At 39.3% G+C, this 27,584-nt stretch overlaps 1 protein-coding gene across 2 annotated transcripts in view; it reads left to right on the plus strand.

The window, feature by feature from the left end:
• DCLK2 (doublecortin like kinase 2) overlaps window positions 1-27,584 on the plus strand; it is a 224,841-nt gene that overhangs the window by 153,159 nt on the left and 44,098 nt on the right. For both annotated transcript variants that reach the window (XM_069105496.1, XM_069105495.1), the window contains 3 exons: window positions 6,644-6,738; window positions 21,214-21,286; window positions 23,171-23,279. In XM_069105496.1, the coding sequence (XP_068961597.1) occupies window positions 6,644-6,738; window positions 21,214-21,286; window positions 23,171-23,279 (277 nt within the window). The remainder of the gene's footprint in view (window positions 1-6,643; window positions 6,739-21,213; window positions 21,287-23,170; window positions 23,280-27,584) is intronic.

Genomic DNA, 27,584 nt, shown 5'->3' on the forward strand with positions numbered 1-27,584 from the left:
CTCTCTCTCTCTCTCTCTCTCTCTCTCTCTCTCTCTCTCTCTCCCTCCCTCCCTCCCTCCCTCTTTCTCTCCCTGTCTCTCTCTCTGTCTCTCTCCCTCTCTCCCCCCCCTCTCTGTCTGTCTCTCTCTCTGTCATACACACACACATTATATATGTGTATATATACACACACACACATATTCTCTTTTAAAGCACCTGGGAAGTGGTCAGTAAAAACTATTTAAAACAGAATCTCACAAGTAATAGACTAGCTTTGTTCTAAGCCCCATAGCACCTAGAAATATATGTACTTAAAATACTGACAGAAAACAGTTAAACTTAGGATCCTACATTCTCTTTAAAAAAAAAAAAGAGTTTTCTAAAACAGAATTGAGAAAGTGTTTGTGCAGACTGGGGACGTTTGAAAACAAGAGCAGGGAAGCCTCTGTTATCTGAGTCCATGAGAGTGTTTGCAAATACGAGTGGCCTTTTTCTTTTTAACTGGAAGCATGATTCATAGTGTGTTTGTCCTCTAAATCAACCATCCCAAGATGTAGTCCACACAAGTTAGAAGAAGCTGGATAATAAATAACAAAAACCTTCTGAAATAACACAAGATCTGCAGGTACTCAACATTTCAGTCTGGTTTCAAAACTTGGACCGAGGTCAATAGAATAGATAAGATAGTCTGCTCATAACATAAACTACTGTAGAATTTTAAATCTCACTCAGCATATTCTGGATCTTCTTTATTTCAAAGTTACTCTAATGCCTACTCAGCACATCAGTTTCTTGGTACATCAAAATTAAATTTATATGATTGGGATTTGAATGTAGTTTTATTATATTTAAATAATTTCCCTCTTTCTTACTTTGATATTTTATAGCTTAAAAAAAAAAAAGAAAAAAATGGGAGGAATGGCCTGAGAGGGACGTATGCCATGATATGGCCTATTTCCAGTAAATTCTAGAAGTCATTATAGGAAGGAAGGGAGGAAGGAAACACTCATTTATTAAGCACCTACTGTCTGCCAGGCACTGTGCTAAGCAATTTACAAATATTGTCTCAGTTGATCCTCATAACAACCCTGGAAAATAGAGGCTATTATTATCCTAATTTTAGAGTTAAGGCAATTGAAACAAATAGAGGTTAAGTAACTTCCCCAGAGTCACACAGCTAGTAAGTTTCTGAGGATGGCTTTGAATTCAGGTCTTCATGATTCCAGGTTTAATATTCTGCCCACTGTGCCACATAGCTGCCTGTTCTTGTATTCTGAAATATGATGTGCCTTTGCTATAGAAAAATTGTGGTATGTGCACTTCCAAAGCAAGTACTAGGGAAGAGAGGCTGGCTTTGGAGTTAAGATCTGAATTCAAATCCTACCTTGACACTTTTAGCTATATGACTCTAGGCAAATGAACTAGGACTTAGTTACTAAGGCAGATCAATTAAATTGTAGTAATTAAATTAAGATAGGTAAATAAGTTGTGTGATCTGATCTCCATAAATAGAATAAGAAATCACAGGTCATTCCCTCACTTACATACATAATGTACCCTAACAGGATGCATTAGCAGTCCCTTTTATAAAGGGTCCATAACTGGAATAATAAGAATTTCAGAGAGAAATAGTAATCATGTAACTGTAGAAGGATGGAATAGGATTTTAACCAAGATTTGGTTAAAATTGGGGTTAAGTAATTTGCTCAAGGTTACACGGCCAGTTATTTTTGTGTAGGTGTTAAGTATCTGAGCCTGGAACTGATCCCAGGTCTCCCCACTCTGGGGCCGGCACTCTTACTCACTGCACCACCTGGCTGCCCCTCATGATCTTTTCTGAGAGAGAAATATGTTTGGGAAGGAGAGACTTAAGTTATTATTATTATTTTGCTTTTTTTTTTTTTGGAAGGCAATTGCAATTGGGGTTAAGTGACTTGCCCAAGGTCACACAGCTAGTTTTTTGTGTTGTGTCTGAGGTCAGATTTGAACTCGGGTCCTCCTGACTCCAGGGCCGGTGTTCTATTCACTGTACCACCTGGCTGCCCCTGAGGGACTTAAATTATTAAGCACTACTGTGTGCCAAGAGCAATTATCTCACTTGATCCTCCTAATGCTCCTGGAACTAGGTGCTGCTTTATTACTATCCCCATTTTATGGTTGAGGAAACTGAGGGAAACAGCATAAATGACTTACTCAGGATCACATAGCTAGCAAGTGTCCAAGGTTGGATTTGAGTTCTTCCTGACTTTAGCCTCAGTGATCTATCTATTCCAGGTCTGCTTCTCTACATTTTTCGAGGGCCTTCTGAAATCCTTTGGTGGGCTGAAGGTTGTGCAGCCCTCATCTATTCCATCACCTACTGCCTTGGAGAGTAGAAAGAGTGTCAGGCTTAGAGTCGGAAGACTAGGATTTGAATCCCAGCTCAATTACTTATGACCTGTGTGAACTTGGATAGATGAGGCCATGATTTCCTCATATAAAAATGAGAGGATTGGATTAGAGAAATCTAGTCTTTTTCTAACTCTAAACCTATGATGCTGTGACTTAGTAACAATTATCAGTAAAAATCAAGGCAGCTGGCAGTACAATGGATAAGAGTGTCAGATTGGAGTCAGGAAAATTCATCTTCCTGAATTCAAATCTAGCCTCAGACACTTAGTAGCTGTGTGATTGTGGGCAAGTCATGTAACCCTGTTTGCCTCAGTTTCCTCATATGTAGAATGAGCTGGAGAAGGAAATGGCAAACCACTCAAGTATCTTTGCCCAGAAAACCCCAAATGGGGTCTCAAAGAATTGGACAGGACTGAAACAACAGAACAAAAAATATTACTAGCTATGAGTTTTTTTAGAAGAATGTTTAGGTGTGGTTACAATATTAAGTTATTAACATTTATAAAGTATTTGGGAAAAATAGAACCTAGAAATTTTTTTAAAAATTAGAACTGTTTGGAGAAAACAGGTCACAGTGATCATTGATTTACTTCTAGTTTCTGACATGCTTCCAAAGTTACCTAAGAAGACACATTTATTTTCTGAACATATGTCAATGAAAACTCACCAAATATTGTTGAGCAGGTGCAGGGGAGGTGCCATCTACTCTCAAGGACTTTCCCTCTATATAATATCTATTTCATATGGGTTTCTGCCACCAGACTGGAATTTTTCAAAAGAGACTTAGACATTTTTCTTTTGTAACTAGAGTCATATGGTCTCAGGGAAATAATCAGACCAATCTTGTACACTCTGCTAATGTCAGATATACTTATGCCCATACTTGCTAGAAAAATGATCAATAGCAATGAGGTTTTTTAAATTAGATAATACTATTAATTCTCATTTAAATCTGCCAGTATATTTTAGCACAGAATTGTCAACCATGAGGTCCCAAATGTGGCCTAGAACAGATTAAAATATAATTGGGAAATATTTTTTTAAATAAAAATTCAACAAGATAATATTGTATTTTAAAACTAAGTCAATATGAAATCTATACCTTATGTATAACTGGGTGGTCCCTATTTCTGTTTTGAGATTGACATCACTGGTATAGTGGATAGCATTGAGTTGCTATTCCATAACCCAGGAATTGTTTACTAAGCCATAGATAAATTTTGACATTGGTTCATGGAGTTCCCATGCTAGAAACTTATAACCAATGCAAAAAGACAAGTTCTCAGTGTCTTTGTAATCTAGTTAGCTATTAGGTGATTTAAAAAAAAAAAAGCAGAACAGTTATTTTGGACTTTAAAAATTATTGGTGTTTTTGTAATTAAGAAAATGAATGATTAGTACCATATGATTCCTGAAAGAAAAAGAAATAAAAATAACAAGATTGAAGTCTCTCAAGACCAATTTTTAAAATTTGGATATCAATGTTTAAATGTGATTCACCTAACCATAAGCAATTACTCCTTAAAAACAGCAAATAATTGCCTCTTTGATAGAAGGGTGCAAATGTTCGGTTATGAGTTGAAATTTAAATGGCCCAGTTAAGCTCCTAATGCTTATTTATGTTATTTAAACATTTAAAAGCATGATTGAGATCAGTCTGTGGTTGTGCTTCCAGAAAGAGACAAATAGAATTTAGATGGCTGCTGTGTCATTCTTTACATTATCTGTTATCACTTAATGCAAGAGAAGATTTAAGATTATTAGGAGACCCTAGGTAAAGTATTAGGAAATTGTTAAGAGGCAGTTATGGATGCTTCACTAAGATTGTAGCTATCTAAACCTCAGAGACAAATAGTAGAATAAGAATTCTACTATGATGAAGAAAGAAGCACTGAGGAATAAGCAAAATAAGGAAAACAAAAGGATGGGTGAACAGAATTAGAAGAGGGGGAACCCCAAATTATGCACGTGGGAGCTGGTTTACCACTATTTCTATGTGTTTATAGTAGAGCAGGATCTTGGGGTTATGGTGAATGATATGCTGAAAAGAGAATCTGTGCTCTTGAGGAAAGCAGGGATATGATGTGATAAAAGGTAGCCACCAGAACTGTTCTGTAGGTGTAAATAATTAGGGGCTTCATCATTTACAAGAGATTTAGATAGGAGTGCTAAAAATACCAATACCTAAGAGGGAGAAAAATGATAGGAAGTAGCAATAATTCATCCAGAGGGGTTGAGGCATGACTTTAGAAGTTTTCATACTGAGAGTCATTCAAACAAAAAGAGCCTGCTGTTTTCCTTTCTACCAAGAATAGAAAAGGCTAATCTTAATGAGAAGGGGAGGGATTTGAGTGTTGCTCAAGTCAAGCCAAAATAAGCCGTTATTAAGCCCTTGGTGTGACTCGAACATCGTGCTAAGAATTGGGAATAATACAAAGAGAGGCAAAAACATAGTCCCTGCCCTCAAGGAGCTTATAACCTAATGGGGAAAATGACATGTAAACAATTATATACAAGCGAGATGTAGATGGGATAAATTGTAGATAATCTGAGGGAAGGCCCTAACCTGAAGGGGGACTGAGAAAGGCTTCTTTAAAAAAAATTTCAGTCACAAATTCTACCCCTTTTACCTACCCCCTCCTCCATTATATAAATGACAGGAAATATGATACCCATTGCACCTATGAAGCTATGCAAAACATATTTTCACATTAGCCATGTTCCAGAAAGATGAGAAACATTTATGTTTCTTCCTTTAGGTAAAAAGATTGCTTCAGTTTGCATTCTGAGTCTCTATCTGGAGGTGGATAGCATTTGGGAAAGGCTTCTTACACAATGTGAGATTTTAGCTGAGACTTGAAGGAAACCAGGAAAAGCAGAAGATGGAGGCAAGAGAGAGCATCCCCCAGGGAGGGCACAGCCAGGGAAAATGCTCAGAGTCAGGAAGAGAGTGTTGTGTGCGGAACAAGGACACTGGTGTTACAGTAGGTAGAAGGGAGTGAAGTTTAAGGGGCAGGAAGGGACAGATGATGCAAGGCTTTAAAAGGCAAACCGAATATTTAATATTTGATCTTGGGGGTAATTGAGAGCCATTAGAGTTTGTTGGATAGGGGAATGAGCCAATGTCAGAGGAAAGGAGAGGTATTATGAAGGTAGGAATGGCAGGACTTGGAAACAAAATGGTTCTAGTGGTCAGGGAGCACACAATAGAGGATAATGCCTAAGCTGCCACCTGAATGACTGAGGGGATGGCGGTACTCTTGGCAGTAATAGGAAGTAGTTCTAGGAACTTTCTGATTATCGAAGGTTGGTAAACAGTGAAGTGTCACTGACTGTGGAACATTTCTTCCCATATTTCAATCCTTCTATAAATGTGGGATCTGATTCATGTGGGTGCTTCCTCTAACAATGCAAATAACCCATTCATGCCCTCTCATCTGTGTATTTCCATGAATTCTCAACAGGGTGCTGAGGTCCTTCCTGTAGTTCTCTTGACATAATGTAAGGATCAATGGAGTATCAGTGAATCAGAGGGTTGATGTGGCTGTCTAGCAGGCATTCCCTTCCTCCCTTTCCTCTCCACATATATTCCTCCAGGACTTTCCTGCTCACTGAAGGAGGAAAACGCCTTTCCTTTCTGTACCCATAGAGGCATAACATTCCCTTGGTTTTCCTGCTAAAGCTAGTTCCTAATTTCTTTTTCTATAGGCCTCCAGAAAAATGGCAGGTGCATCTAAGTATAGCTTTGTTTAGAGACAGATGGATGGATTAGATCAGAGGTGTCCAACTTGTGGTTGGGAACCACAAAACTCCAAGTGCCTCCAGAACTAGATTAAAACGTAATTGGGAAATGTTCAACATGATAAATAAAAATGCAATACAACATAGATAATATCATTTTGTGATTTAATAGTAAGTCATTATTTAGCTACAGGGACCCATTTCTATTTGATTTTGACACTCCCAGACTAGATAATATCCTAATAAATTATGGTTCCTGGGATTCTTTGATCTCTAAGCCTGTTTTTCTCATTTAGAGACTAAGACCCCATCCCTCATATATTTTACCAATCCAACAAAGCTGAATTGCCAGCTCTGCTGTGTTATAAGGAGCCGTATCAGATTATTACCTCCAGTGCTGATTTGAAGCCTGCTGTGAGCTTTGTTGTTAAGTAGTAGAGCATGTGCATAATTAATATTTTAGAAGAACCTGATGTTTTTGTGTTCTAATGACCTTTCTCTCTGTTTTCTTGCTCTCTGTTGTGTGATCAGTCAATGGAACTCCCAGCAGTCAGCTTTCCACTCCCAAATCAACAAAATCCTCCAGTTCTTCTCCAACCAGTCCAGGAAGTTTCAGAGGACTCAAGGTATGGAATAAAACATTCCAGGTGAAAGTTGAGGTGACTTTGATGACATACTTTAAATTTTTAAAATTTTAATATTTTAATTTTTTCCCACTTACATCAAAAAACAATTTTTGACCTTCATTTTTTACAGTTTTGAGTTACAAATTCTCTCCCATCCTCCCTCTTCTCTCCCATCATTGAGGAGGCAAGCAATTTGATAAAGGTTCTACATGATGGCATTCTAATGCAGATTTGTGTGTAGGAGAATAGAATATATGAATAAACAATTGGATTCATTTCAACAGATGTTTATTAAGGACACAAAGTTGGAAACTAACCCTGATCTCATGGAGTTTACAGTTAAGCTGGGATGATAATATGTTTTTGCAAATAACCAAAATACAAATAAAAATGAGCAAAGTGCACAGGAAGGGGTTAAATAGAAGAGCTTGAGAGATGAGGGTCTCCATCTGGAGTATCCTGGAAGATGGTCTCAATGAGTGGGTATGAAAAGGAAAAAGGGATTTCAACAGATAAGGAGAGGAGTTTGTTCTGGATATGTGAGATTGCATAAAATAAGGGAGTAAATGAGCAGAAAAGGTCTGTGAAGTACTGAGGTACCATGAAGACTGGAGAGAAAGTTTAGACCCAGACCACAGAGAGCCTTCAAAGCCAGACTCATAATTTGTGGGTTTTCCCAGTAGATATTGGGGAGCCATTAACAATTTTTCATCAGAGGAGCACTTTGATCGCATGTGTGCATAAAGATGATTATCTTGCTAGTTGTGTGAAGTAGAGGAGAGGAGGAAAAGATTCTACTCAGGGAGACAAATTGGGAACCTGTTTTGATAGTCCTGTTGAGATGTAATGAGACGGGGTGGCTAGGTGGCGCAGTGAATAGAGCACCAGCCCAGGAGTCAGGAGGACCTGGGACACTTAACACAAAACTAGCCGTGTGACCTTGGGCAAGTCATTTAACCCCAATTGCCCTACCTTCCCCCCTCCAAAAAACAAATAATAAAATGAATATAAAGATGAAGCCTCTCACTATGTCACCCCCTTTGCAAAGCATGAATAGGTTTCTCCGTGATTGAATTGGAAGAAGCAGAATACTTTTGATGAGGAATGATTGACCCAATCCTGGGCAGCACCTTAAAGGCTGAGCACACTAACACACACTGAGTCTAGACAGCTAGCAACTTAGTGGATTGTTGACACCTGTGGATACCTACCAACAGGCAGCAGGGGAAGGGATAGAACTTTTCTCCCTGACTCCCCTCCTCATTTTTGGCCATGGGATTTTGAAGTTAATGAGAGCATTTGAGGCGCAGGTGTGAGAGAGCACCTGTATGCAGTCTTCACTAAAACATGGACATGGAGAGAAAGTCATTTAAGGGAAGTAGCATTTTCCAAGGAGTGTAACTCCTGGAAGGAAAGAAATAAAATATTTATTTCTATCTCCTGTTTATCAGAAACTGTGCTAAAGTGCTTTAGAAATATTACTTCATTTGATTCCCACAATAATCCTGGGAAGGTAGTAGCTATTATTATCCCTATTTTACGGTTGAGGAAACTGGGGCAGATAAGGTTAAATGGCTTGCCCATACAGTAAGTGTCTGTGGCTGGATTTGAAATTAGGTCTTCCTGATTCTAGGCCTAGTGAGCTAAATACTCCACAGCAAAGAAGAGAGCCAACAATTGATTAGAGAGAAAATTAGCTCTGGTAATTAAGAAACTGTATTTATTCTGCTGTGTAAAAGTCTCTGTACTTCTCCCTCTCCTTGCTTTTCTCCTTGTAGAAGGCAAGCCCCTTGAGGACAGGAATTATTTTCATTTTTTTACAATACCCACAGCATGTAATACAGTGCCTGGCACAAAGATGGTGTTTCATAAATGCTTATTTAATTGAATTGGATTAACCTCTCTTGCTTTCCATTTCAATATCTGTAATATAAGCTGTGGGACAGCTAAGTGGCAAAGTGGATAGATCCTCGAATTTACTTGGACACTTAACTATGTGACCCTGAGCAAGTCACTTAACCCTGTTTACCTCCATTTCCTCATCTGTAAAATGAGCTGGAGAAGGGCATGACAAACCATTGGTGTATCTTTGCCAAGAAAACGCCAAATGGGGTCACAAAGAGTCAGATACAACTGAACAACAACTACCATAAACATTATATCGTCTCTAAGATTCATTCCAGATTTAATATGATTCTCTGGAGTTGGTGCTTAGGTTTCAGCCAATCTGACTGGTTTTCTGGGGCTGTCAAACTCAAACCTCTTTTGATTTTTTTTTTACAGTGGTTTGAAATGAATGAGGTTCTTCTGCCAGACATTCAACTCCAGCCACATGGTCAAATGACTCTATTCCCCATTTTGATACTTGTCTCAAGACCTTGCTGGATGGATCTCATTTTGTACCCATGGTTTTGAGAGTAAGAATAAGGGGCAGACATTACACTTATAACACCTGTCTTTAAGAGAGAAACCTGGATCTGACATCCTGTGATTTGTCATCATATTGCTCACAGCATAAAATACACTAATTTTTAGGTCAGTTTGAATCCTTTGTTAGCATTATCTTCATCGTCTTTGTTACTCTGTTTCAGTTAAATTAAAATGGAGAATTACCGATAATTATCTCATGTTAATGTTATGTATTCCCTTCCCCCTCTTCACTTAAAATAGCTTATTAAGATCAATTAAGAGAATTTCTGACAGCAAAGGTCTGTTTCAAGAACTAGATCAATCCTATCTCTTCTTCTTTTCTATTGACACCAGGTAACCCCGAAAGCCTTGAGAGGATAGATAGCCAATTCTAAAAATCAGAGACCGGATAAATGCAGGTTAAATAGTACCTTTTAGTGTTGAGGTTGTGTGGTACAGTGGAAGGAGCCCTTTTGCATTTGGAGTCAGAGGAGCTTGGTTCTTCATCTCAAAAGTGAGTTAGATTAGATGAGACCTTCTAGGGCCTTCCAAGCTTGAAATGAGTAATCATTATCTGTTGAAGCTGAAGCCAGTGATCATAGGGCTGCCTAACTCTTAATATGGGAACCTCCACCTAGACTAAAGTGTTAGTCACTAGTGAAAACATCTGGTTTAAGTGGCAAACCTGGAATTCAATGCCAAAGGGAATCAATGATACATTCTATCAAGAATTTTGCCTTTTTGTCTGGGTATTGCCTGATCAATGGAGAACTGTACAAAAGAACAAAACTTCAAAATATCGGCAAGGACCTTTTTTTTAAGTTTTCTTTGAAAATAATGTTGTGTTTATTATCTATCTTAAAAAAAAAAGCTTGGTCTTAAAAAAAAAAACAATAATTTTTTGTTTTTCTTTCCTCCCTCTCCCCCACTGAAAAGAAAATAAAAACCAAAACCCTTGTGTCAAATGTACAGTCAAGTAAAACAAATTCCTACATGTATAAATGTATCTATAAAATGGATATATATATATATATATTTATAAATGGATATGTAAAAATATGTCTCATTGTGCATCTTGAATCTATGTTCTCTGTCAAGGTGAGGAGCCTTCTCCTTGATCAGTCTTTCAAAGTTATTTGAAGACTTTCAAAGTTATTTGTCTCTATAGCATTATTGTTATTGGTTCTGCTCCCTTCACTCTGCATCAGTTCATATAGGTTTTCTTAGTTTTTTCTGACTTGTTCCTCATTTCTTAAGGTGCAACAGCATTCCATCGCATTGATATGTTATCATTTGCTCAGCTGTTCCCCAATTGATAGATAGCCTCTTAGTTCCCAATTCTTTGACACTATGAGAAAGCTGCTATAAATATTTTTCTATGTGTGGGCCCTGAAAGGACTTTTTAAAGACCAAAAAACAGAAAAATAAGATCCTAGGACATTTTTATGATCAGCTAGAATAAGATTGTGAAAGACCATATTTCATCTAGAGGCTACCTCTAAAGATTTATGGTGATAGAACACTGTGCTTAGGGTCTGGAAGGCTTGGATTCAAATACTGTCTCAGAAATTCAGCAGCTCTATGATCCTGGGTGAATCATTTCAAGTCTCCGAGATTCAGTTATTTTATCTATGAAATGGAGATGTTAGCAACAATCTAGAAGAGTGATTTTGAGGCTCCAATGAGATAAAGTGTAGGAGGTGTTTTTTAAATCTTAAACTGTTATACAAATGTTACCTTTTTTATTATCTTGTTGGCTTATTAGCCCCAACTCTAAGAAATACAGAAATTAAACTTTTTTTGCCATAACTTCTCTGTGCCTCTGTTTCCTCATCTGTAAAATGGGGATGACGATCTCTGAAGTACCTATTTCAACAGGGTTGCTAGGCTCAAATGAGATAATGTAGGTAAAACATTTGAGGAACTTGAAAGCAGCATCTAAATCTCCTCTATTAGGGTTATTTGTTTTTATTCATGTAAAGCTTTATCTAGTTGACCTGGTAACGATTTTGCTTGGAGACTTCTCTTCAGAAAGCCCAGATTGGCCTGACTTGGATAGTACAGAATCATAGTGAAAGCTATGTTATGTGTTGGCAAGTGTTACATAACAGGAATTGCTGAGTGACTGTGGTATCAGTGATTTTGGTGCTTGGGTGATTAATGAGGGGGTTGGGATATGGAGGTTAAAAAATGTTCTTTGAACTGCAAGCTGGAGACCATTGTATAGTCAGGATTTGACATCAATGCAATTTATGGTCTTCGGTAGGTCAGTTTTTAAGTTTTAGTAGTTAAGTCGTGGTGTTTTCTTTGGGACTGTTGGTGAGGTACTCTTTAAGTGTTCAAGATACATCAAGAAAGCTTTGGGGAGGGGGTTGAGGGGTAAGGGAGCGAGGGAGGCTTTTATCTCATCCCCAAAGTCCCAAGTCTAAAACTTCTGGTCTTAAATGTTTCAGGCACATCTGTAGAGATTGAGGGATAAAGTGTTTCACTTTGGGATAATAGAGCTTTTTGCCCCCAGGCTATCTGGCTGCAGGGATTCCTGGTAGTTGAAAGGGAGGGGGAGAATACATTTGGTACATTATCCAACATCTTGAGATTATAAACAGTCTGATGTGTAGTGTTTTATCTGATGATGTCTCTTGGGTCTGCTGGCAGTGAAAGGTTTGCAGGATTTGTGATGTGTGATGAAAGGACTCGTGGTATCTTGTGATGATGGGCATAGCTAAAATGTTACTGTTTGACCTTCTGAACTTTAAAACTTCTTTTAGAAGCTGTGAAATGTAGGTCTGCAGTAGCAGCTGACCTTAGAATCTTGCATTTCCCCTGGAGTTTTGTAGCTTGTCTGTCCTTCCCTATTGAAAGTTTCTTTCATTTAATGTGATTTGCAAATTTCTGGGAATAAGTTAGCTTTTGCCTTTGTGGCTGTATTTTGATTAGCTAGCCTGAAAATCCTGGATGGTGGCTGTACCCTTGAATGCATTTTGTTTTATTAGAGAAACTTGAGATCTTTAGGCCAAAAAATATTTTTTTTTATGGTTCTTAAGAGGAAGAACTTTAGGTGGACATGTTCTCTTTGGGCATGCCTCTAGTATTTTATGAAGTGGCTGCTATGTTCTAGGTCCTGGAGATAACAAAGAAAAAATAAAGTTGCATCTGCCATTGGGTAGCTTATATTTGACTGTAGGACAGTGATAGTGGTGAGGGTGCAACTCGTACACAAGTAAATAAATACAAAGCATGGAGAAAAGTAATTCAGAAATGGAGGGGGAGGCAGCAGGGAGGGCCATCGAGCACTCACAACTGGGGGGAACCCGTGCTCGGGTCCCTCCTGGCCCTGCTTACAAAGATGTGGGTAGGGGACCTGACAACTAAGTGCCATAGGTCAGATATGTTGAGGGGAATTCTTGAACCAGGAGTCAGAAGGTTGATAAAGGTTATTCAGCACAGAACAACACCAGAAATAGCTCAGGCAAGGGAAGAGATGGCACCAGAGTTTTGGCTCTATGGAGGGACCCAATGGGTGGTCCTTACTTTCACCAACCCTTAGTCAAGAGGGTGAGGCATGGCCAGGGGCTGAGACCAAGGCAGCCCCACTGAGGCAACTGGTGGAACTGGTGGTTTTGCTGAGGAGGTGAAGGTTCTGATTTGCTAATTAAGTAATCCTGGATTGGAAGGGAAACCCCCCCCCCCCATAGTGAAAGATTTGGGTCATTCTGATCCTATCTAGAGTAGGTAGGCCAGAGATCACTACAAGCAGTGAAAGCTTGAGCTGTGCTAAAAGTGTCTTCCATTTCAGAGTCCCATGACTATGATCTTTTGGATCTCTCCTTCTTCTAAGCAACTCTCACTGCCAACTTAGTCTTATTTTCCCCATTCTCTAATTGTTTTGAGATTCATCTTACTCCCAATGCCTGCAGTCAATCTTCTCTTCCAAGTCCAAGCAGCTCCATCTCTTCTCTCCTTGAAGTGCCAGAATCAGGAAAACCTGAGTTCAAATCCTGCCTCACATATTAGATGTGTTGCTTAGTTGTTTTTCAATCATGTCTGAGTCTTTGTGACCCCAGTCGGGGTTTTCTTGGCAAAGATCCTGCATTGGTTTGCCATTTCCTTCTCCAGCTCATTTTACAGATGAGAAAACTGAGTCAAACAGGGTTAAGTGACTTGCCCAGAGTCACACAACTAGTAAGTGACTGAGCCTGGATTTGAACTCAGGAAAAGGAATCTTCCTGACTCCAGGCCCTGCCCTTTGCCTTTATATTACCCATGGGCAAAAAGATTTTGCTAATATTGATTAATAGAATAAGCAAGACTGAACATGTAAAGAGTGAGGACAGGAGAGCATGTTTAACCTGACACAGAACAAAGGACAACTATGTTAGTTCTATTTCTATGCATGTAAATGAGAAATATCCTATTTATAAATGTTAATTCATTCACTGAAATGGTCCACTAGGACCTTACTTTATAGGCAAGTATCTAGAACTGACCTATTTTCTTGAGAGTAGTAAAAATTGAATTTGATTTAAAATATTAAATCAAAATTTTCACTATTTCACACTTAACTATTCTGGTATAATAAATAGAACATGAATTTTGAATGAGAAGACCTGGATTCAAAACTTGGCTCCCCTACTTACTACTTGTGTTGACATTGCAAAAGACAAAGAAAAAAAAATTTTAGGCCTCAACTGCAAATTGGGGGTGAAGATTTTATTATTATTATTCTAACTTAAATATAAGATAACTAGGTAAAAACCTTAATTTTACAAATGATTGCTGTCATCTTCATATTTGTTAGTTCTCATTTTTTTGGAAAGCTGTTCCATTTTAAAAAGAGATTATGATTCTTTTTTTTTTTTTTCAGAGAGGGCAGGGCAATTGGGGTTAAGTGACTTGCCCAAGGTCACACGACTAGTAAGTGTTAAGTGTCTGAGGCCAGATTTGAACTCAGGTCCTCCTGACTCCAGGGCTGGTGCTCTTTTCACTGCGCCAGCTAGCCACCCCTAGAGATTATGATTCTTGTGTTCTCTGTCTCTCTGGATGAAGATGGGCTGTGGATTCAGTGGCTGTCATTCTGTATGCTGTTGGCTGAGTTATTATTGTGGAGTGACTATTCTCTCTTGTTTCCTCAACATTGAATCACACGTTTTTAATTTCTACATGTTACTTTTTGGCCACCAAACTCTGGTGTTGTCTGACATCCTTAGTTTCAGATGACTTGCCAGCTTTCTGTCAGACGTTTCTTCCTGTCACTCAACTAATCATCATAGCGAACATTTCAATGGTACTTTGAGCCTTGCAAAGCACTTTACATACATTTTCTCATTTGATTTTTACAACAAGCCTTTGAGGTGAGTGCTGTTATCATACCTATTTTACAGATGAAAAATGTACAGAGAAATTATGACTTGCCCAGGTTTATGTAATTAAATACATATTTGAATTCAGGTCTCCCTGAACCATTGTCCACCTATAGAAAATGGGTGCTTTAGAAATGTGAAAATGATAAACTCTCAAAAACTGAGTTGGACAGCGTTGAAGATGTTTGTTATTAGAAGGTTAGGAGACCTCTAGAGATGGTGTCCGTGTTAGCTGAACTCTGTGGCTTTACATCAGTTTAGGTCAGAGTCAGGTCAAAATGTCAATAATGGTATTATAGGAAGTGCTCACCAAAGATTTTCTGATTTTTTTTAGAGTAATTTTTTTAAAAGTCTTATTTGTTTATTTTCTGTTTTAAACATTCATTTCCACAAGATTTTGAGTTACAAATTTTCTCCCCGTCTTTCCCCTACCCTCCACCCCAAGAGAGTGAGCGTACTGAATACCCCTTCCCCTAATCTGTTCTCTCTTATATCCTCTCCCATCCCCCCTCTAACTTTATAGTAGGGCAAGATGGATTCTATACCCCACTGCCTGTATATCTTATTTCCCAGTTGTATGTGAAAAATAATTTTTTTAACATTTGTTTTTAAAACTTTGATTTCCAGATTCTTTCCCTTTTTCCCTCCTCACCCAGCCCCACTGGGAAGACAAACAATTCCATATAGGATGTACATGTGTAGTTATGCAAAATGTTTCCATAGTAGTTATATTGTGAGAGACTAACTATATTTCCCTCTATCCTATCCCCCCCACTTATTCTATTTTCTTAGAATAATTTTTAATTGAATTGCATTACAGTTTTACAAAATGATCCTGATGAATGTGTCTCCTACATTCTGACTTCATTGTGTCCTAGATTTAGAGATAGAAGGGCCCTTAAAGATCAATAGTTAAAATTCTTTGTTTTACAGATGTAATAACTGGGGCAAAAATAGGGAAAAGGACTTGGCCAAGATCCCGAGGAAAACTGAGTGGCAAGGCTGGGGTCCAGGCCTTTGACTCTACCATGCTGCCTCCATAGGAGGCCAAATAAGGAACACAAATGATAATAAAAGTAATGATAGCTAACATTTTATACAGTGCTTTAAAGCTTGAAAAACCTTTACATACATATTATCTCATTTAGTGCTGACTAGAATCCAGTAGTACCTGAAGGTAAAAGGTCTTCACTTCTACCTTACCATAATGCTAGCCTGCTGTTTCTACTGCTAGACAAAAGTGAACTTTTTCAGCAACCATGCTGAAAAATTTTCTTAACGTTTCAGCTTGGTGAAAATGTTTGATAGTTCCCTTCAAGGATATTTAGGGTAGGACTCTCTGACTTGCTTTCCAGCTATAAAAACATAAACGCTGAACTGTGTCAGTCATACTGAAATGATCAGCATGTGCTTTGTTGAAACTGTAGGAAATACAATTTGGCGATAAGGGATATGTATACATTACTGTATCACTTCAATCTGCATTCATGCATGGTGAACAGGCTTTGAAAAGCATAGAATTCTGTGATCAAAACAGGATATAATCCTTGAATATTTCATTTTCTTTTCTACTCATAAAAAATAGATCTGGCTGGCACAGGGACTAGAGTAGATGGTTTAACAGTTCCATCTCACAGAGGCAGAGAACTCAGTCAGCGATATATTCTTTGCTTTTCTGCCAATTTCCTTCCTCCTTAACCAGTCAAATCCTAATCAAAAAGGCAATCTCTTTCCCAAACCTATCTCCCCTATCTTCCTCTTGCAATTCTGTCTCTTTGAAGCACTTAGTGATTACAGAAAATTCAAAGAAATAGAATATCCCAGATGCTGTCATCGATGTATGCTTTGGTTAAGAAGCATCTTGGAAATAAATGCTATCTAGTCACTTAACCTTTGGGCTGTCTCAGCATCTCAGCTGCTTAGTGAAGCATGAATGCTCATTAACAAGTGAAGAAATTTTCAACAAATTCTCTTTCTTCCTGACTTCAGTGAAGTAGCCATGGTTTAATACTCTGCAGTGTAATCAGTATAATTGGAAGGCTGATTTTGTGACCCCTGTTGCTAGCCAGGCAGGCTCTTATTTCTAATGTAAATGGACTAGAAAGCAGAGGAACATGTTTATCCTGCCACTTCTGATGGCAAAGAGACAAATACCCTGGGAAACAAGTGAAAGGATAATGGGGAAGAATGACACAGAGAGGAAGAAATGTACCTTTTCACAACAAATACTGTATTCAAATACTCAAATGCAACCGTGATCTCATCAATTTGGAGTCTTCTTCAATAACACAGAAAGCAACTCACCCAAGTTTGCCCTCCATGTTTTTCTATGCCAGTTCACTCTGTGCAACACCCCCCCCCCCCACACTACAGATCCTAAATGGAGCCCCTAGATTCAGATCGTAGTCCTGGGCACTCAGTAATTGTTATGTCCCAGTTTCTAACCTGCCACACATGTTATTAAAGTAAAAAATGTACGTATCTAACTTTTGTCACCATATATACATTTAAACAGATCTTTCATCACCTCGAAGTTCATCACAAGGCATTCATCTTACTTGCTCCATCCCTCTCTGCTTTCTCCTAACATTTCCAGGAGGTGCCACTGGAACATTGGCTAGGCACCTGTCATCCCTTGCTCCTGCCCTGTGAGAAACCCATGTTTTCTTCTTGTCATACAATTTCTTTACCACTGTTCTTCCAAGTTGCTTATTGGTTATGTGTTGCAGACTGCTTCAATCTGCTGTGAACCTTTCCATTTTCCCTCTTTAGTTTTATGCAGAGGGTCTTCCTCTGTATTTTAATTCTTTTTCCCCTTCTGTGGAAGGCTCCTTATTTTTTGCTCTCCTTTTTCTTTTCCCTCTATCCCTTAGTAAACTAGATCATTTCATAGGATTATATGTGATAACTTATTCAAGTTATCTAGTGGTTTAAAGCATTGAAGAGATTACAGTATTTCCTTACTAATCTATACTTGAAGAAATTAAAAAAAAATTTTCCTCACAGGTGCAGGATGGACAGGTGAATTGCTCATGGTCTCACAGATACTCCTTGTATACAGCTATCTTTCTCTTCCCTAAAATGAGCCCAGAAGTTCCATAGTACAAATCAAGTGCCAAAAGTTTCCATAGAGTGAGATTTCACAGAATCACGCTCCAGAACTCCAGAACTCCAAATTCTATCTCAGGCAAACTGGGAAGCAGATAAAGTCATCTCATCCTCTGTTATTTAAATTTTGCTGGAAGAACCTGCCACACCAGTCTATTTCCTGTTGTACTCTTACTGAAATGTCCATTTTTGATATGTAGAGTTAGGGGCAGTTATGTACAGTGGATAGAATGCCAGACAAAGTCAGGAAGACTCATCTTTCTGAGTTCAAATCTAACCTCTAACACTTACTAGCTGGGTGACCCTGGGCAAGTCACTTAACCATGTTTGCCTTAGTTTCTTCATCTGTCAAATGAGCTGGAGAAGAAAATGGCTGACCACTTCAGTATCTTTGTCAAGAAACGCTCAAATGGGGTCATGAAGGGATGGACAGGACTGAAATGACTCAACACCAAAAGAGTTAGGTTGATGTTAAAACTGTCAGGAAAACAATAGAAATAGAAATGGCAAGTAGACTGGAAGAAAAAGGTCTAAGGAATTCTGTAACCAAGAAGGGAGACCAGGGTTCTGGGAAATTCTCTCCATATCCAAATGTATTTCAGTACTTAAAGACCTCACACCACCATGAAAATGCAAGCAAAAGCATGCCCTTTGTGTCGTCAGATTTTAGAAGTATGCTCCACAACTTGTAAAACAGGTGCACACAGAACCAATTCCCTTTTCCATCTTGCCAGGGTTTCTCCTAGTTCAGCTTCTTTCCTCCAGACCACAACATAGGGAGGCTTGAATAACCGCCACTTCCCAGAAGCAGCTTCCTTTTCTGTCTCTCCCACCCCAGCCAATATGGGGATGGCTCATGATAAAGCTGTCCCTGGGACCTGATTAGCCCTGGCTTCGCTGATGTAGTTTCCTGGCCCCCTTTGTGCATAAAAAGTCCCAGCCACATAGACCCTGGGCCTAAGTGCATAAGGCAATGAGAGGTACTGCACCCTGCTGAACTACCCAACCATATGGCATTTCTAGATGGAGATGAGCGCACTGTGTATCCTTGAAGCAGCGTGTCCTTGTTATGTAATGGGCAGAGTTAACCTCCTTTAGTGTGATCTGCTGTAAATGCTTCATTTCATCCCAACCTTGAACCTGAACCAGCAAAGGTGCCGGCATCAGAGTCCCGCGTTACCACTGTGACAGCTTGTTCTGGAAGGAGACTGCCTCCAGCCCTGAGTGGCTAGCTCCCTCCTTGGGTTGAGACAGATAACCTTCTGCTGTTTGTCCTGATATCAGCCAAAGCATACTTTGGAGAGAGTTCTCATGGCCATTACAGGACCAGTGCTAAGATTCTGGGTCATGTTAACTGCTTTTAACAGACATCACCGAATTCAAAGGTACATCACTTCTGCTGGGCATCTCATTGCTCTTGCTGAAATATTTGAAATTTTGTTGAAAGTCTTCACATTTAGAAACAGAAACAATGTATCAAATATTAGCATTTCTGGTGAACGGAAAGTAGATTCAGAGAGGGAAGGAACTTTAAAGGTTACCTAGTAATATCTCCTATTTCACAGGTGAGGAAACTGAGGGAAACGAGGTGAAGTGAGCCACTTGGGGTCACACAGGCATCCAGGAACAGAGCCAGCATTTGAATGCCAGTCAGTCCTGCTACTACCAATCCATCACTTGTTTTGACTCAGCAGCCACCCAGAGGACTAGAGTGGTGAGCCGGCTTCCCTGGGGATGCCGGCAAGGGTGACTGAGCGTGCTGTGTGGGGTAGTGCCGGCCTGTTAGAGTAGTAAGATGCAGAAAGCAGTAGAGTTGGAAGAAAAATGCATGCATGGACTTAGATCCCAGACCTTGTATTTGGTACACATATGACTCTGGAAAATTACTTCTTTGTAAGCCTCAGATTATTCTGTGGTGAAATTCTGGGATTAGACTAGATGAGCTCTGAGGTGTCTCTCTGTAAATATCTGCTGACAGGGGATGGAGTGAGGAAGTAAATGGACTAGGCTAGCCTTAACATCCAAGAATTAAGTACCATAACCCAAACCATACCAGTGGTCAAAGGCCCAGCATCAACTGGGTTGCAGAAATGAGCTAGAATCTTCCCTATTACATTGTAAACTCTACCAGACAGGGCAGGAACTGGCTTTTAAAATGTTTTTAAACTGTATGTATGTGTGTGTATTTGTTCTCTCTGGTGATTAGCACAGTGTCTGGCACATGGTAGATGCTTAACAAATGTTTATTTCCTGACTGACTGCAAAAACCAATCCAAATCTGACCAATTTCCTAAGCATGGAGTTTTTAAAAAGTGCTTGAGCCTCATGTAATCAGCAGCAGCTTTTAGAATTGTGCTTGGGCAGGAGTCGGGCTCCCCCCTTTTTTTTCTTCAAGAAAGTCTAAAAATCACCTACTCTTACCCCTGCCCCCATTCATTCTGTCATTAGCTAACCTTTTTTTAAAATAGATTTTTACAATATCTTTTATTTTTACCTTGCCTAAATTTCCACCTATATTCCTCTCCCTATATTCCTCCAGAACCATCTATTATTACAAACACATTTTTTAAAAGGGGAAGAATCTTTAAAGATCAGCAAAATTGATCAACATAGGGTGTCCCCAAAGTCTTAGTACAGTTTTAAGCTTTTAAACACTGTAACTTTGGAGTCACTTGTATAAAAAATAACAAAAAACCAACCCCAAACTAAAATGCCCACTCCGACCATGGATTCCCCCTTCCTCCAGCTTTGCCAAGAAGTGGGAGGACTTGTCTTCTCATCTCTTTTCTTTGGGGCCATACATTTATAATTTTGCAGCCTTCATTGCTGATTGTTTTGTGGTGGTTCTTTTTCCATTTATCTTGTTCTAGTCCATGTTTTCTCAGCTCTGCTTTATTTTGCACCAGTTCATGTAGGTCTTTCGTGCTACTCTGTGTTTATCATCGTCGCTATTTCTTTGTACATATCCATATAACACAATTTGTTGAACCTTTCCCCAATCAATAGGCAGCTACTTTGTGTCTGGTTCTTTGCTTTAAGTAACTAACCTAAAGTGAAAATATTCAAGCTGGGAATGACCTTCGCTGAATTACTGGGATGAGTAGAAAGCAACAATGTGTGTGTGTGTGTACATATATATGATAACAATAATGTAATATTATGATAGCATATGTAATTATATGTATATTATATCACAATAAATAACATTGATATAGCACTTAATGTACCAGGCACAGTTGTTCAGTAGTGTCCAGCTTTTTGTGACTCTATGGGCCAATTGTCCATGAGGTTTTCTCGGCAAAGATACCAGAGTGGTTTGCTATTTCCTTTCCCCGATTTTATGCAGACAGGTTAAATGGCTTGCTCAGGGTCCCACAGCTATTAAGTTTGTGAGGTTAAATTTGAACTCTGGTCTTTCTGACTCTGGGCCCAGTGTTCTATTCACTGCTAAATGGTAAGTAGCAAATGGGGCTCTACATGTTCATGGTTGCTTTTTGTTACTCTCTCTAGGTGTTTTATAAACATCTACTAGTTTTATTCCTTAACCATTGATTGGCCTTTTGTTGTGAGAAATAACAGACTGTTTGCTGTTTCTTAGATTCCACCACACTGTGGGTCTTCTTCCAATGTGAATGGGGCACCTGAACTGTACCGTTGCCTGAGTCCGGAAGGTAGGTTGCCATTCAATAGAAGCTTTTTAAACAGAACACTACTACCAGTAGCAATTAGAGGAAGTGCTTTGAAAGTTGGTGAAAACTTGTGTTAAATTAGGATCTACTTATGTCCTGATAGTAGACTGATAGTCAGGTATGGGCTAGAGCTTTGCCTATTTCAGCATATCAGATTTGTGTGTGTGTTTGTGTGTGTCCTCTGTGGACAAAGGCACCAGACAAGTAAAATAACAGAAAACGTGGCCTTGTCCACGAGAAGCCTAGAGCCAATCAGATTTCCTAAAGACAGTAATGTCATCTACTGTGTGTGGATATCACCCTGATTTAGAAACTTTTTTCAAGGGCCTTCAAAGATGTTCATCTTGAACAGCAATTATATATCTGGGATCCTTGAACATTTTTTTAAAAATTGATAATTATTGCAATATAATTAGTTTCCTTTGTAATCCCACATATTTTATTTTAAACATCCCAAAACACTAATTTGAGTAGGGCTCAGTAGTCTTCCTAGACTGCCACTGTCACTGTCCATGACACAAAAAGTGATTGAGCTTCCATGGCCTATAACCAGTCTTCAAGCTCTCTGCCTGTCTACTGCAGTTTGGATTTGAGACTTAGCTTTGCTTTCTTCTGTCTTCTTGCTATGCCATCCTCCATCCCTGTGTCACAAAAGGTTATAGCTTTGGGAAAATAGAGTCCGCGACTGGGCCTAGGATTTCACTAGTATGGGGAATTCATCCTTGTACCTATACCGAATAGTGCCTCCTCTTCAACTTATAGCCTTAGAAAATTGCCTGGGACTCTGAGAGGTTGAGTGATTGGCAGGCTTATGCTGCTTGTATGTGTCAGAGGCAGCTTGTCCTGGTTCCTAAGCCAGCTTTCTGACACAGTGCCTCAAACTTTGGACCGTTAGACATGGAGGCTCTTCCTCAGTGACCCTCAGGTGGGCACTTCCCCATCTTATTCTTCCACCAGAATCATCTCCATCCAACAACTCTGGGAGCAAGGAGGAGCTCTTCTCTTCCTAGATGGACTGCTGCTTCATTTTCAGTTCTATGCTCTGAGGGCTGAAATCACTGACATTTTGTAGCACAGTTTGGAGGAGGAAAGAGTTGTGCTCTTTTAGAAAGAACCCTGTTTATAGTTCACATTAACTGATAACTAGCTACTTTGTCAAAGCCCTGGTGAAAGTAGATCAGCCATCTCCTCCCCTCTCCTTTTTAAACTATGTAAATTTTAAATTGTAATGGAAAGTTAGTATATGCATACTTCGAAATTTAATTTTGCTCTGTCCTTACTCTATAGCAGAGTTCTTAAACTTTTTTGTCTTATGGGCACCTCTGGCAGTATAGTGAAGCCTGTTGAACTCAGATGAATGTTTTTAAATGCATAAAATGAATGCATAAGGTTACCAAAAATCCCATTATAATGAAATGCACTCATGAAAATATAAAACAAAAAAATGCAGGTTCATAGAAATCCTGCTCTGTACTTTATTTGTTCTTTGAAAGCCTACAGGGAAAGTAACCTGTTTTCCAATATTCAAACAGCTTTTTCAGGGTTGAATAAGCCTGAATAAAAACCTGTTAGGATAACTTTAGTTAGAATTCCTTTTAATGTCATGCTAATGACTTAGTTCATCTGGGGTTTGAGAGATTAAGCTGAAATTTGTTAAATTTTCCATTATATTAACGTGGCACCAACAGTAAATACTCCCTACACTAATGAGGTCAAGTTGACCCAGAGATCTAAGAGATCGGCAGCCCCCAGCTCTTATTTCTTTCTTTCTTTGGGTCTAGAAATCTTTACATTGCAAATTTCCATGGAAAGCAAGGCGAGTTGCTGCTTCTGCTTCCTTTGACCTTTGTGCTGTCCTTTCTGCAGGTGTGAATGGAAACCGGTGCTTTGAGTCATCAACTCTTCTTGACAAATACAGAATTGGGAAGGTCATTGGTGATGGCAATTTTGCAGTGGTGAAGGAATGCATAGAGAGGTGAGTCTATAAATAAGCTTCATAATGATCATTGCACATGGAGGGATTTGTGAACTCCTTTAGATGATTCCAATTTGTTTCTTTACTCCTTAACCAAAGTTCTTTAGCAGAAACTTTTCACTTCCTGTAAGCTAAATGTGCCCATTGTGTACAAGGCCAAAGGTCGTGTCAGTTTTTCAAAAACATCGCAACTTAGTTGGGTTCTGGAATGAGAGTTTTAAAGCAGATGGACCAGTGACTCTGTTACATGCGAGGGAATTAGAACAGCAAGTGGTTAATTGTGGGAATTTGGTGAAACACACTGATTCCATCTTGTGACTCAATTCTGGAGCTAGCTCAGCTCCCTTTCTCTTCAATTCAGGGTCTTGTCCAATTTCTGTCTAGTGAGAAAACTTTATTCAGTTGTGGGAATTGTGAGAAAACTCTATTTCAATATTTGAACCCAGCTTAGAGACCCTTAATTAACCACCTAGGTTATGCTGACCAGAAACACAGTCAAATCCCAAGACTGATGCAAAGAGTTTTCTCACAATTATACATCTCAAGCAGCCCATATGTTTCCATGTTCCTTCAATGGAATAAAGACACCTGGGGGGAGTAAGCCACATTTTTTTTTCTTTTCTGATTTTAGGGAATTGTACCTGTTTGTTCTACCCCTCTCAACTTGGAAAGTCCCCAATCTTTCTTCCAATTAGAAATCAGATTACCTAATTTTGTATCCTGGTTAATTGTCTGCTTTTAATTAGTAGGTCTTATATAATTCATTGGTTTTTGTTGTTGTTTTTTTTAAAGCAATTTGGGATTAAGTAACTTGTCCAAGCTTCCATGGCCAGTTTTTTTTTTGTGTGTGTGGGGGTGTGTGGGTGTTAAGTGTCTGAGGCCAGAACCGATCCCGGATCCTCCCAACTTCAGGGCCGGTGCTCTACTCACTATGCCACCTAGCCGCCCCTAATTCATTGTTTTTAATACATCAAAATCTGTCTTCTCCTATGGTTGGGGTCCAAGGCCAAGCTGAGGATGCCTAATCCTGATTTGTTATGCAATTGGCATGCTTTGCTTAATAAATAAATATACTTGGAAACTCGAACCTTTGTTTCCTCATTTATTTCATCTTTTGCCCATCATACACAGCCTTGATTTTAGGGTCTCAGAGATCAGTAGTTTTAAACGGTGATATGACTAGAATTTTTGTGGGCTCTACAACCCCTGGGCCTACAAAAGTGAGTTTAACTGGCCATGGAACTGCACCATACCCAACTTGGTGACTGTAGACAGGCACAGTGATTACAGGAATTTTCATTTCCTGTTGGGGCTTTTGGAGGAGTCTTCTTTCAACTTTTGGAGGAGCCAGTGGTGGATTTTATTGTAGTAAATTAAAACCAACTGAAGGGGTGGTGGCAATGATGCTACAATAGATTCAATGGATTGATGGTGATTTTCCCAAACCTGTCTTAATCCTAGATAACCCAGAAATTTAGCAGCAATGAAACCCAAGTAGGGAGGAGTTACTTAAAAACTTGACAAGATTGCAAAAAGTGCCAGGAGTCAGATGCTTCCTGAGAGCCAACTTTTCTCCCTCCAAGATGCTTTTTGAGAAATGACAAAGTAACTGAAGGGTTCCAAGCCCTGATGGACTCTCTCAGCCCTAGAGTTCAAGAAAGATCAAGGTATTATAGCTTTAGAGTGGAAGGTCCCTTGGAGATCACTTTGACTACCTGGGGTGGGGGGGGGCGGGTGGGCCTGTAGCCTTGAGACCCTCTAGGTACTCAAGTGCAGCCCTTTGATTGAATCCAAACTTCACAGAACAAATGCCCTAAATAAAAGAATTTGTTCTATAAAACTTGGACTCAGTCAAAAAGGCCGCACCCAAGGACCTAGAAGGCCACATGTGACCCCAAGACCTCAGGTTCCCTGTGCCTGCCTCTGTCCTTTTACAAATAAGGAAATCAAGGCCCAGAGAAGGTTATTACTTGCCTAAGGTCACCTAGCAAGTAAGAAGCAGAAGTAGGATTGGAGCCCAGGATCTCTATATACAATTCAGGACTCTTTTCACTGCACTACTCTGTCTTCTTTTGGATCTTATTCCTTTAAGCTGACTGAGGGGAGAGGGGAAAAAGAATCCCAAACATTAAAGTTTGAAAACAAGTCATTATCCAGCACCCTCCTCTCACTTGTTTTCCCCTTAATCTCAGTGTTGTGGATTCTGTTGACTTTAGAGAGGATCTTAGAAGTCTCCTGGGAAAACCCACTTCAATAGCCTCTGCTTAACTCTTAGTTTTTGTTACTACATTGTATAAAAACACTGTTAAAATGTACAAAGAGAAAGGAAAACATATCTCTTTAAAATGAAGACTGAAGATCTTTTCGATTTGAATTGGGGTCAGTCTGTAGCTGTCTGCGTACACAGCCTGACAGCCGCTAACCACATTTGTTTTAATTCTTGTACACGATGTAATAAACACTGGCCATTGCTGCTGCCCGAGGGCATCTTCTTGCTCAGCTGCAGGAGTCGGATTTCACTCTTCAGCACCTAAAAGTCATTTCTTTTTTTACAAAGGGCACACAAGGGGCAGATGCCAGCAGTTTGTGTGGAAGTGTTTTCATATGTTCTAGTTAAGTTGTTCCAGGCTTAATTAGCCATATTCTTCTATTAATTTTTAAAGGGCCACAGGCTCTATCCCCTCTGCTGCCAGGCCCTAGTACTGGCAGCTCAGTGTGACTGACAGTGACTGTACTTGGCTGATGTCCTGGGCAGGGGGGTGGCTTGTACCCTGTGCCAGCTGTAGCAGATCACACACATCTAAATGAATTTCATCAAAACCTTGTGCTTTGTGGCCACTTTTACCTGTGGCCCACCGAATGCAGTTATCAGTGAAAAATTAAGCACATAGGATATAATTTCTATACATTCATCAGAGGTGTTTGCTTTACATTTCTCATGAGCTATTTAAATAAAGGTTCTCCCTCTGAAAGAGACCGTGTCAATGTGTAACTATGACAACCTGGCGAAAGCAGTTGCAGTTTCAGAGCTAATGTATTCTAAGTGCACTGCAGTACTCTTTAATGAATGGTTCTCCTACAGTTACAGTCTTTGTGTGTTGCAAATTCACGACTTCAGTAGCTTTGTGTTCACCCATCTACATGGGTGCTCTTTTCACTGGTACAGATCAGTCAATCAAGAAACATTTATTAAGCTCTTACTATGTGCTAGTTACTTACTAACTGTTGGGGATACAAGGAGAAATAAAAGACATTTCCTGCTCTCAAGGAACTTGAGATCTTCCCACCTTAATAAGATGGTTTTCATGAACCACATGACCTCCCCCACAACCATCATCAATTGTCCAAGCTTCTGGTGATGAACCGCTGTGCACTCATTGGGAAGACCCTCAGCTCCTCCACCCCTAGACACCCACAATCTGTTAGGTCTGTTTGGCTAAGACCTGTCAGAGCTTACACTACACTCACACAGCTTTCAAAAACCCACTGTATTACCTCCATGCCAAAATGAGATAGGAATTCCTGGAGAGATTGTTGTAACTAATTTATTTTTTGAAATAAATTCTCATTGAGATCTTTTGTTTTTACACCACGTAAATTTCTCCTGGTATTCCTCCCCCTTCCATAGAACCATCCCATGTGCCTAAGAATATATATTTTTTGAAGATAAAGGGGAGGAGGGATCAGCAAAACTTTGATACATTAAAAAAATTTGAAAATATATGCAATGTTCCACCCCCCAGTTAACCTCCCACATCTGCAAAGGAATGAGGGGAGAGATGTCTTCTATAATTATTTTTTTTAATAATTGTTTAATTTTTTTGTTACATTTGAGTTCCAAACTGTTTCCCTCTCCCAGCCTTGCACTAGAGAAGGCCAACATATGACATAGTTATACATGTGAAACCATACATTACATGGTTCCATACAGTCTCTGCAGATGGATAGGATCTTCCTTCATAGGTCCTTTGTAGTTATTTGGAATATTCATATAACTCAGTTTAGTCATTCACATTTACTCTTTGAGCATTGTTGCTGTTACTGTATCTAATGTTCTCTTGGTTTTGTCCATTTCAACTTCATTATTTTATGCAAGTCTTTCCATGCTTTCCTAAAATCATCCTGCTCATCATTTTTTACAGCACAGTAGTGTAGTATTCCATCACAACCATATACTTCAACCTATTCAACCATTCCCGAGTTGATGAGCACCCTCTCAATTTCTAGTGCTTTGGGACCACAGAGAGGGCTACTATAAATATTTTTAAAAAATATAGGTTCTCTCCCCTTTCCATACCTTGGGAA

The sequence above is a fragment of the Petaurus breviceps genome, unplaced genomic scaffold (genome assembly GCF_028583685.1).
Source record: "Petaurus breviceps papuanus isolate PSGF00001 unplaced genomic scaffold, PetGlider_PUasm1.0 76, whole genome shotgun sequence".
Taxonomy (NCBI): Eukaryota; Metazoa; Chordata; class Mammalia; order Diprotodontia; family Petauridae; genus Petaurus; species Petaurus breviceps.